Source organism: Tyto alba, unplaced genomic scaffold, assembly GCF_018691265.1.
Source record: "Tyto alba isolate M040663 unplaced genomic scaffold, T.alba_DEE_v4.0 Super-Scaffold_1000006, whole genome shotgun sequence".
NCBI classification, from domain to species: Eukaryota; Metazoa; Chordata; class Aves; order Strigiformes; family Tytonidae; genus Tyto; species Tyto alba.
The window spans coordinates 5,458,455-5,470,610 of NW_024881272.1; the positions used below are offsets into that span (position 1 = coordinate 5,458,455).

Sequence of the window (12,156 nt, forward strand, 5' to 3'; positions counted from 1 at the left end):
ATACATGTGGGCTGCTCAAGGGGGCAAAAAACCATGAAGGTGTAAAGATACAAACATTTTTTCTGATGGCTCAACTGACATAAGTTCCTGTCCCAATATATATTTCTGAATTCTCATTGAATTACTTAAGAAAATGTACACTGTAAAGAGGAATCACTGAATGCACTAAACGTAAAAAGTCCTCTTTAAAAAATGTGAGGCTTTCTTTGATTTACAATCACTGCTTTGCCCCATTTCTGAGGGGCTGAGAAGTCAGGCTCAGGATGTTTTCAAGCAGACCACTGCCAGAGAACGTGTACCTGTAACTACCCCCTTCCCCGCTACCCATGAGATTTACATTTGTGAGCGAGGGCTTGGTCTATAAGGCACTTTAAAAGAGACCAAAGAGCTCAGATGAAGTACAGGATAGGAAAACTGGGAAATCAGTGAGACACAAAACAGGAAGAGGCCCGTGCCAACTAATAGGCAAACATATGCCAAATCTGTGTCACAGGAGAGAGCTGAAGCCTGGAAAACAAGGACGTAGGGGTTTCTCAGCATCTACATGCAATCTTTCGACTCTGGTGTAGGTATATGAGAAAGTAAATGATTGAGGTTTGTTCTGTTTTGTTTTTAAACACGCAGCTAAGTGGCTTCTGACTGCATTTCTGGTAACTATTTAGTTACGCTGCTTGCATAACCTGCTCATCTTGTAATTACTTAATAACTTACCTCCCAAGCCTTGCCAAAGTAGCCCTCTATCAAGGTTCTCCTAGCAAGAACAGAAGTGACAAGAGATTCAGCTACCAAAATGTCACTTCTTTGATTTCAGTATCTGCAGATTCACTATTTACATTAATTTCTTGTTCCTAACCATCAACTGTAATTAGTTTTACAATATACTAGCCTATCAGACAGGGTGTTATCATGGAAAAGAGAGGAGATCCCAATGTCTGTTCAGCTACCTATATCATAGCATGGCTGCCAACATCCCACTGCAGTTTTTTAGAACTGGATGTGTGTACATGCATGTCTAGTTGTTAAGCACCAGGAAAGAACACCAGTTCCTAAATCCACCTCTCTCTGTGGAGTAAAAATACATATTTAATTAAATAATACATTCGTTATACTGCTACAGTGACTTGTATTAGAGAGAGTATTTTGGTGCCTTAAGCAAAGTCACTCAGCAAATGTGCTATACAAGAAAGCTGGCTTATGTATCTCTGCTAAGGAGCAAACACAAAAGTAAGCAGTGTTTCCAAAAAATACCCAACCTTTCAGCTCCAAAATACCTTAATGGTGTTTAAATAACCTCTTACTTTCAATTAAATGTCTGCCAAAACGCAAAAGGCTTTAAACAAAAATATATGCATTTGTTCTAAATCAAAGCATACTTTAAGTTTCTTTCTCAAGCCAGAAAAACTCATGAGCTGAGCATCCCACCGCTACTGAACAGACAGCGCAGAGTTAAGCATTTAACCATGCCCTGGCTGGGAAAGCCTGGAGCAGCCCCGTATCAGCTCAGCCTCGGAGCTGCTGCAGCAAACCCCATGACCAGCTAAGCCTGCCCACGCTGAGCCCGGCAGCGGGCACTTCAGCCAAGGCAAAAGCAGCAGAAATGCCACCTGCCGCTTAGCGCTGAGCAGCTCTGCCCACATGAAACCATTTGTGGTGCAGTGCGGGACCGCCAGCGAGGAGTCAAAGCAGAGGTGGGACTACTGCCGCTTCCTCGGGAACGCCGGGGAGGCTGGCACATGGTCTTAACACCCGCTTCATGTACAAAAAAAAAAAGCCAGCAGAAGTTAACGTTTGACGAGGAGCTTCAGTCACTTACCTACAGTGCTTACCTAAAAATCACATTACCTAAAAATCAAATGCTTTTAAGAGTTCATGTCTCACTAACTGCCTTCACTTTCATTTTTAGAGCAACTTGGACGCTTAAGTAACTGTAAAGGTCACCCAATATCTACTGAAGAGGAATTTACCAAGATACAAAAGTACCTATTGCAGGTTGTTATTATTACATAATAACCCATGCTGCTCAATATGGTGTGGGATCTATACCATCCAATATGTAAAGATATGGAAGGTCAGTGAAACATGATCATCACACAGACCTCATTAAGGAAACTAAGATAACCAAAGCATATCACAAATTGTACCCCTCCAGCTGAATAGTCTGCAAGCTCTGTTCACACCAGGAGTAAGGAAATGAGCTGAGAAGCTCTGTTTTTTATCATCTCCTTTTAAAGGCCAGCCATAAATCATATACTACCACTTTCATTTCCTATACAATGGAAAACTTACATCATCGTTTAGTGTACAAGTAATACACAGTTATGCTTCATCCATCTCCTTCCTTTTCTTTATTCCCACAATACAATTTGCTTCTCTCCGGATACGAATGCCTTTCCTATTCAGCCAACATGTATGGGGCGTTTTGTCCCCCACCCTGTGGCAACACTGCAATTTCCAATCTCTTCGGTCCAAAAGCAGGAGGTAGTGTACGCTAAGTCTTAAATTTTAGAGTCACATCAAGTGCTGAAGTGGTCCCTATTTCTGAAATACAAACTGCGTAACTGCTCATAAAAATGAAGCAGTTCAATAATCATAAAACCTGGATAAAAGCAGGCAGTCTCAGTCCTGCCCATGCCTGGTCTCCTACTACAAAACAAAGATAGACTTGAAAGGACCCACATCCTCCTTGAAGCACTCAGAGAAATACAGGAAAGGGCTAGCACAGCGTTACATCCCTGAGCATCATACCTGTGAAACTCACGCCAGGCTCAGAGGCTCCCTCGCCAAGGCAGCAGAGCAGCTTGCCCTCTTTGCCATAGCTGCTAGACTGGAAGAGGACCGTCCCCACAATCATGCCGTGCTTCGCAGCAAGCAGGAGAGGCTGCTTGACCCGAGAAGTCCTGGGCTGCCACTGCCAGCACAAACGCCACCACGTGCAGACGATCACGGCTCGCAAGGCTGGCGGCCAATGATAATGCAAGTGCTGCCGAGCGGGCGAAGGAGAAACTGGGAAAAATCAAGCTGCGGGTTAACGTGGTTATTAGCTGGAAGTGAGGGTGGAGCTTCCCAGGGAACGTTGAGCAAACAGAGGATGTGGGGACTGGACTGCGAGTTGAAACAATTTTGAGATGAGCTATAAAGACAGTTTTGTTCCGCTAAGAGTTGGGCAACAAAGTGTTTGGGAAGAAAGCAAACAGTTTCCTTGGAGAAATTCCTTTGTACAAATTACAAAACAGATCACCCACTAAGGGGACCGCCCAGATTGATTCATTTTTCCACTCCACATACCATTGCAGGAGCACTATTTACATGAATCGACATGAAATGATGTTAGTGAGAATACACACCTAAGAGATGTACAAGCACTGAGGAAGTAAACACTCTTGAAGATTTGGGGATTTCAGAAAGAAACAGACAGCAAGGGCAGTACCGTACACACAGTCTGCGCGGCTGATTTAGTAAGACTCAGGACAGCTCTTCAGAAGGGCACCATGAAATTACCTCTCAAAAAGCATAAAATTCGTTGGATGAGTTCTTTAAAAGCCCTAGTTTTCTATCAAAGCCTATATGGTTTGTAGCAGACCAGGCTGCTCCTAACACATGGACACGGTAGGGTTAAAGAACAAGCCATCACCATGGCAGTCTCATACCTGGGAGGGTGGTGGGCCTGCAGAGGGGTATAAAAGGGAGCAGGGAAAGGGAAGTCAGTGGTTTGGCCTTTGCAGGGGGAATGGAACTGTTGCAGCCCACCAGGAAAAAAGAAAAGCAGCATTTCTATAATCCATGAATTCCACCATTCTCTGAGAAAGGCAGCTGCACCACGTGACGAGGACTCAGATCAGGCTAAAAGTAAGAAGTGAGTAAGCTGTCTTATTCCAAATGTTTGTGTTTTATAAGACTGTAGATATGAAAAAAATGCTATATAAACCTGTGAATATGCTGTGGTGATGAGAAGCTGTTTTTCTCCACATGGCCTGTGACATGAGTTATTTCCCCAACCACCATCACCTAATGTATGTGGAAAAAATAACCAGACAAAGAAGATACCTTAGGATGCCTGCATACTGTTGTTTTTTTAAAGTTCTGACAAGAGGGTGACCTCTTTTCTTCCCCCTCTGAAATCAAACTCAGTGAATCCTGCAGCATGTTACCCAGTAGCTATAAGGTTCAGATGTGTTTACTTAAGAGCTCCTAAGCATTATCTCTTCCCCTCTTTGTTTTTTCCTCTTGCAGTTTATTGTTTTCTCCTCTCTTATTTGCTTCAAGTATTCTTAATTGCACTGGTATTTGTACTAACCTTAGCATATCTGTTACTACACCAAAAGTAAGCAGAATTTGTAGACACCATGGCCTCAGAAACATGTGGATGAGCTTTGTGACAAATGTACATTTCAGGTGGGTCTGAAATGGTACCAGGAAATGGCAAGCTATGTATGGATTTGTGGCTACATTAGTCTTAGCTGTAATCATTAATAACCTTAGCTAAAGTAACAAATTCACTTTTTAGTTAAGATACAACAAATGAACGATCGGTATTTGGAGCAAAGAAGGATTAGCAGAAAGTTAGGTTGGATTAATAACGTAACTTGCAAATATATCTACTGACCCTATCAGTTTTAGCCTCTGTCAGAAGAGTATCCTTAGCCAAAGAGTAACGGCTGCCTGGTCTGTTAGGGAGCTCCTGATGGGAACCAAGTAGTGGCCAGCACTGGCGTTATGGGCAAGCAACATTTTGGCTGCAAGCTTCCTGTAAGAGGGCAATTGTGTCCCTGCACCCTTCCAGCCACCCTCCTGAAGGTGTTTCTCAGTGAGAAGGACATGGAGTGTCCCTGTACTCAGGCAGAATAAAATCAGGCATCTTTCTACCTTCTAGATGAACATTATTTCTTTTGCAACTGATTTTCCTAGATAGTTGTTTTACACTGTAGGCCATCACCCTGACATCTGCATCCACCACATCTGCATCCTGTTCCTATTCCCTTCACAGTAAACGCACAATATAAAATCTTAATTCTGGTATACTCAACTTCCTCAGCGGAAGAATCCACCTTTCAGGCACAGCAGCTCTTCCCAGCAATTTAGACTATTCCCTGTGGTGCCCTTCAAAGCCATTTCCTGAGAGTGGTTACCCTTCCTGAACAACTTAAATCATCCTTTTAGAAGCATTTCTCTAGTTCTTCCAGCAGTGGGAAAAAAGTTGAATATAAGGAAATCTTGCTGACTATGCTACTTTGAAATGTACAGTTCAGAGTTTCTAAAAAATTTGTTATAATCTGCATTTATGAACCAACTGTCAATTTCTCTTAAACAAAAGAATGTGTGGATGGAAACACAGCTCTGAAAAGGATTTGGTGGTGTTGGAAGCAGGTCAAAGTGACTGGTTTGTCAATGGAAGGAAGAGACAAAGAAAGGATTATAGGGTAAATACTGGTTATTGCATAGTCTCAGTCTGATATCTTCACATTTTACATCAAAAAACATAGGGGATGTGTGTATATATATGTACATGCACGGTGTTCTATCTTCTGACTTCTCACAAGCCTCTCCTTCACAAAGCGACACTTAAATACAAGGCCACCAAGATCCCTGCATATGCCACATCTTTCACATTTTTTTCACTTTGGGTTTTCAAACTAAATATAAATAGCCATGATGCTATTTTACATACAAACTCACTTTATATGCTTGCTTTTAAGACTATTGAAGAATGGGCACTGGTCATTTTAGAGCACAGAAAGACCATCAGGTAACTAATGACTGCTAGTACAATTGGTATTTTCCACTGCATCTTCAAAACATACATCACTTTACATGACTAGACTTCAAGACCTTTAACCAGCTTGTTAGTGGGAGGATTTCTGCCTTAATGAATGAGAGGAAACAAAATTGATAACACAGCAGCAAATGGGTTTCCTATTTTGCTGACATGATTGGAATAGTATCAAGTTCTACAGTAGCTTTGTTTCTGAAGCCAAGTCTCAGCACTTCCTACTAACCAAAAATACTCAAGGCAAACTACATACTGAAAAGCAAACCAGTGCTGAACAGGCCAAGTTCCTGCTGTCTAACAACGTGGTAGCATAGAAGCAGACCAATGAACTTTCTTTACCCTGTAACAGACTTAAGCCCTTACCTAAACGGACCACCTAGTCTTTCTGCTGACATACATGTGGCCATGAAAAACACCGGTTTAAAAGGGTCAGACAGCTCACATATGGCTTTGGTAAAATGCAGGCAACCTAGCTAAATGCCATTCCTAGGTGTTCCTCCCCTGCTAGCAACCAGACTCTTAATAACGTGGTTTGCTTGAGCTAAGTACAGGTCCATAGTTAGTCTCTGGGCCTCCCACAGAGTGGCGCAAGGTTTAAGTACCGTAAACAACCCACTGAATAAAGCCAAGAAATACAGCTCCAAGCCAAGAACTTGGGATGGGCAAGGAATAGGTTTCTATTTATGGTACTAGGCTGGGAGAGCCAGAATGGGAGGAGACTTCAAAGTCAGTGACAAAATTGTATCATGAACAGCTCACATCATCTAAAAAGAAACGCTTCAAGCCAAGCCAAGCCAATAGCACTATCTTGCCTCAATTATCAAAATATACCTGAAATAGAGAAGTGATCTTTGGTATCAGAGAGAGAAATATATGGAGAAACCTAAAAGTTCTCCATACAGTTCAACCCTTAAATGCAGATTTATTTTGCAACATGTCAAACTGCTGCATGAGGTATTCCCCTGCACTTACTCCATGGCTAAAGTGGTGGGTCTTCACCTAGAAGATGTGCTTTTTGGCTAGCTTGATATAAAAATCTGAGGGAAGACAAGGTTTGGGGTTTTGGTATCAATTAATTTTAACTTGTAGGAGAGAGACAGATTGGTCTCAGCTAGTTACACCAGTGTATGAAGAATTCAAGATGCCGTCTGTCTACTTGAACATGACAAGAGGTTAGCTATGTTAAGATTAAAACAAACTGATGTTGATAGAAGGAACTGCCTGTCTTCTGTTTCACTGGTTCCACTTATACTCTTCCTTTGTTATTAATGGTAACAAACATTCAGAGGTGTCCCTCAGCCTGTTTCCTTGCTCAGGTGTCAGTGACGCATAGGTACACCATTTCTCCTAATATCAACCTAATGCAGCACCTCCCTCTTTTTTTCTTAACCTCCTCCTGTTTAAGAAGTATCATTTTGGTACAGAATCCAGAATGAAATAAATCAAGCTTAAGGTCCAAAGTATTCATTTGAGAATCTTTATTCATTCAAAGCAAGCTGCATAAATCTCTTCACAGTTCAACAGCTGTATAGGCTGTAAGTGACCAAACCTTCTACTGAAGCATTTGGTGGCACTGCTGTTTTAAGAGAGAATTTTAAAGTAGATGAAGTATTGATCATCTTCAGTACAAACACTGCGAAGCCAGTAGACTGGCTCTCATTACCTCTAAGATTTTCTGTCCTCACCGAACTTTAGCAGGAATGTGACTCTGGGATAAATGCAGCTAGCAAAATGGTTCGGGTTTTTAGATACATCTGAAAAACACCTTAGAGTGAGGAATTCATGTGAGCACAGGAGAGCTGGACCTAACAGTTATTAAAAGGCACAACAGACATTTCCTGTCCCAGGTACTGGGAAAGATCAGAGGCACCAGATTCCTCTCAAAGTACCAATCTGACTTCTTTGAATGTGTCTCTAGGTGAGGAATCAAAACTCAACAGCACAACAGATAAGAAAACCACTTTACTGAAGTGAAAGAGAGATTTTAATGCAATTAAAATGATATACAAAAACAATTTTAGAACAAAAAAGCTACAAATGTAACCTTTTTGCAAAATCCCGAATACTGTATCAAAATGTTTGTTACCTTATTCACTAAGGATTTGCTGAGCTCCTATAAAGCTAGTCAGCTTTGCAACTGCTGGTATCTAAAAACAAGGAGAGACCACAGACTTCAGATCCTCTGTATTACATACCTCTTTCCATTGAGTACTGAGGTGATGAAGTTCCAATCTTTGTTCCTCTGAATCCTGACTATAATGGACAGTAACTACTCCCACAAAGACAGTTTTAGGGAAAGGAGTGCTATGAAGGGACACAGGGATTTCAAAGATAACTAGGAAATTGCATACAAGTAGATCAGAAGTCTAGTTGACATTCTTCCTCTGTCGTGGTAAATTCCAGTAAACCTCTCCAGTACGAAGGGTAAGCAAGATTAGGTCACCCAGTCCTTCTCCAGGAAAGGTGGGATGGCCAAACACTGCCAGCTTACAGCAAGTCATTTGGTACTTTATTTAATCAGTATTTTGGAAGAGAAGTTGCTTAATGTGGATTACGCTTCACTCCAACAGAATTCCTGAGAAGCTGTTAATACTGGCCAGATCAAAGTCAAGATATTAGCTACGCCTAAGCAAATCAAATGAATAGCTATTTGCTCACAGTGTTAAGACAAACATTTGAATTAAGAGCTCTTCTGCAAAAAGGCTACTTCAAAAATCATAGCTCAACCAACCCCTAAGCAAGCCAGAAATACTTACACTAACAAAGTCTAGCTGGTGAGAGGTTTATTTTGCAGATGTAAAGCACTAACTGATCTGACCTTTGATTTAACATGACATAAATGTCCATGCTGCTTTCCAAGTGACATAATTACATCTTATTACAAGTCTTACGGTATTAGGTACTCTCCTTAGACTCAGCACCTAGAACAATGACCACATTAAACTGTTTCTCAGCTATTTTTAAAATTTATTTTTAGCCCTTCTAGTTAGAGGGAAAACTTAGAAACAGAAGGTAGAGACTAACTCACTGACTTGTTATCTCAGGAGTGAAAGCAAACGTCCATCTAACAGCCCGAATTTGAGTTGATGTCACATCTTGAGGCCCAAGTAATTATTTTTGCAAGTGCCTCGGACAGGTAGCACTGCTTACCTTTTGGAGGATATTCGGAGGGCAGAGCTCCCCAGGTGAGCTGATATAGCTTCAATTTCCAGTACATGAGTTTAATTTTTTAATGGAATCCCAAAATGCTTGTTAGCACAGATGCGACTTCTCAGTTCCATCCACCCACACTGAATATGTAGCAACTGCCAAAGCTACACAGTACTTGTTTTAAAAAAATTCTCTAGCTAAAAATAAATCACAAAACTGTCAACCTCATTTGTCAGCAACCAGTATGCTGTTCAAGCCATCGTCCACAGCCATTTTCTTCTCTTGAACAAAGAAGGGGTTTCCTTCTTAAAGTATTTACTTCATTTGACTAAAATACTCTTGTGATCTTGCCTCCTTTGAAATATATTTGTCATAGAAAATAAACCAGCGTTTCCTTTCCTCCAAGAAAAGCCGAGCTTTAGCATGAATACTTGCCCAAAAATTGCATGCTGTCTTGTGAACTTCAGAACCAGGGAAAACTCTTAATGTGGATGCTCGTCAGGAGATCCCCAGTCTGACATTCAGCTGAGCCCTGGCTGTGAGCGAGTTTTAGTTGTCTTGCTCCTTCTCAGCCCTACGGGCTGATTCACTTTTGTGGGGGGCAGTGTGAACGTGCACGTATGAAGTCAGAGAAAAACATCCATCGCCCTAAACTTAGTTACTGGCTGCTGTGCCGCTTCCCGTTGGCGAAACCCAGACGCTTGTAATTGGCTCCTCTGACCAGACAAGGGACTCCATTCACCAGCGCCGTTTCCAACAGCTGCTAAATAACCGGGGTAACACGAACCCCAGCCTCGGCAGGAGGAGAATTCCTAGCTCAGCGCTGACAGCTTTGCAGTTTCAGGCTGTATCACTACACTTGCTTTTTCAAATCTAACAGCAATGTTCAGCCCTCGCGTGTCTGAGTCCAGTATAAAGACAAGAATGTACTCACTGAAATAACGTTTTTGGAAAATCCTTTCTGGGTTATGGCAGAATTAATACAGCTTTGAAGGAAGGGAAACTACAGTAAGACTGAGCAAGTTCAATGCTCCTTAAAGTAATCACAGCTACAAAAATGTCACCATTCAACTTCCCGGTGTATTAGTAAAATCAGTTTTATTATAAAGCAGGGTAAGTGTAAAGTAATAGATTATGAATAAATTAATTGGATCTGGATTGACGATGCTTATATGATTTAGTAGGTTTGTGACAGATATTCCTCAGTAGGTCTGATATTTTTTGATAGAATAATAAAAGGTAAACAGTGTTTTAAAAATTATTAATTGAAGAGAGGTATGGCTAGCCAATATAATCAACTTGAAGGAATTTTAAGTCGCTAAGATACAAACAAATTTTATGTACATCCGCTACTATAGTGGTAGCATCTACTGTAAAGTTAGGCATTGAGATTTTATTCTTTTGGGGAAGTACAAGTACTACTTGATAACATCAAAAATATAGAACATTTAAAGGAATTATGATAGGAAAAACAAGTCCTGCCTCTTGGATTTAGCAGAAGACTTAAGAATCTCAAAAGCAAGTCAGCTAGCTGACAACTGGGATTATTCAGGCACACGACAACCACCATACTGGGCCACTTCCTGCCATTACCATTGCCAACAGAAGTCGCCTGGGGAAAGAGTAAAGATATTATTCCAGAATACTTTCCAAGCCTCCAACATGTTGCAGCTCAAGGTCTTTCTGAGCCAGAGCTGGCATAGTTGCAGTTAAACTTCCTAACAGGTTTCTTCCATTATTTTGTCCAGTTGCTGTCTGAAGTAATGCAAAGTAAACTCATCACAAACAATATCTTGCTGCGATGTTATCAAATAGCTCAACCGCACATTATAGAGGACAGGAGAGGCTCTTACTTGTTTTGAACACGACATCTGTTAGTTTCATTTGATGATCTTCAGTCTCTACAGTGGCAAATCCTGAACGATCACTACCTGTTGGTGCTTTCCATGCCACCTGCGATTTCTGTAGGCCTTTATCTTTTTCTACCTCAGCCACCTCTCTTCCAGGCTGAAGAGTTTGTCTTAGGCAGTCTGATGTTGTTGCCTTTGGTCACCTTTAGACAGTCTTTGAGTTTTTAATAGCTCTACCATGCACCCCTCCAGATGATCAGAATTACATGCAGTATTCAAACCACAGCTTTGTACAGCGGCAGAACTATCTATTTCTCTATTCCTAACACTCTGCTTTTTGGACTGTAATTCTAAATGTTGTCATGATACTGTCTTATTACAGCTCAAAGATTTATGCCTACTGTTGTAGTTGTCAGCTCAGAGCTAAATACCTCTTATGCAAAGCTAGAAACATTTTCCTGTTTACCACCTTCCACATGTTTACACCGAACCTTGTACCACTTCAACCTGCAACCTCCTGTAATTCTTGTAAACCTTTGTCTCTCCTGTCTTTGATAGCTTAATATTATTAGCAACCTTGACGTCTTGCTATTTGCTTTCTTCCTCTTCACATCATTTGTCATAGTCTGATAGCAGCTTTTAACTAAAAAAACAGGTAAATTGAAGAAAAGTTAGAAAGTTGAGTAAAAGAAAATTTTCTTTATGCCTATTTGATAGCTGCTTCATTTCTAGCACCTTTTCACTAAACAAAAACATGAATGCATTCCAATAAGTTATATACTATAATCAGGGCCTTAGTACAGTGTATGATCTGGTTAAGTCATCAGATACTACTATCCTATGCTGAGGAGCATTTAAAAAAAGGACAAAAATGACTTTGCAAGGGAAACCACTGAACTAGAAGACTAGTTAAAGAAGGTATAATTGGCTCCAGGGAGAAATACTGCAGAGATGGGAAACCTGCATGTGCCTGGATGCAAACAGAGCAGAAACATCCTGTAGATGATGGTTTTTTCCTACTAATTTGTTTTCAGAGCAGTAAAGAAAAGCAAACTAAGTACAAGTGTGGAAATGAGTGACTTAATTCCCCAGGAACATCAGGCCAAATCTTTTGACCAGGTTAAAGACTGCCATTTCAAAAACCAGATACTACATGGAAAATGCTTAGATTAGCCTTAAATTAGGCTAGCAAGGACAAAATCTGATTTATAGACAAATGTATATCATAAAGGAGGCAGCTGCGATTCCAGATTTGCCTAATTTGTCAAAAGACAAATCCCCACAAGAACCAAGATCTGTTACCAATTTAGAATGCTAACCTGAACACTAACAGCTTGTTTTCTGTAACACGGTAAACATTCCTTCCTTGTGCTGGGGAAATATGGAAGA

The 12,156-nt window shown here is 40.9% G+C and overlaps 1 protein-coding gene across 2 annotated transcripts in view; it reads right to left on the reverse strand.

Moving 5' to 3' along the window:
- Positions 1-12,156, reverse strand: part of ABL2 (ABL proto-oncogene 2, non-receptor tyrosine kinase) — a 48,339-nt gene that overhangs the window by 16,257 nt on the left and 19,926 nt on the right. Inside the window, exon 1 of one of the 2 annotated variants that reach the window (XM_009964105.3) lies at positions 2,746-2,960. The exons of the other annotated variant lie outside the window; for it this stretch is intronic. Within the exon in view, the coding sequence (XP_009962407.3) occupies positions 2,746-2,851 (106 nt within the window). The 5' untranslated portion in view covers positions 2,852-2,960. Of the gene's footprint in view, positions 1-2,745; positions 2,961-12,156 lie in introns of those variants that run through there. 2 annotated transcript variants of the gene reach the window in all.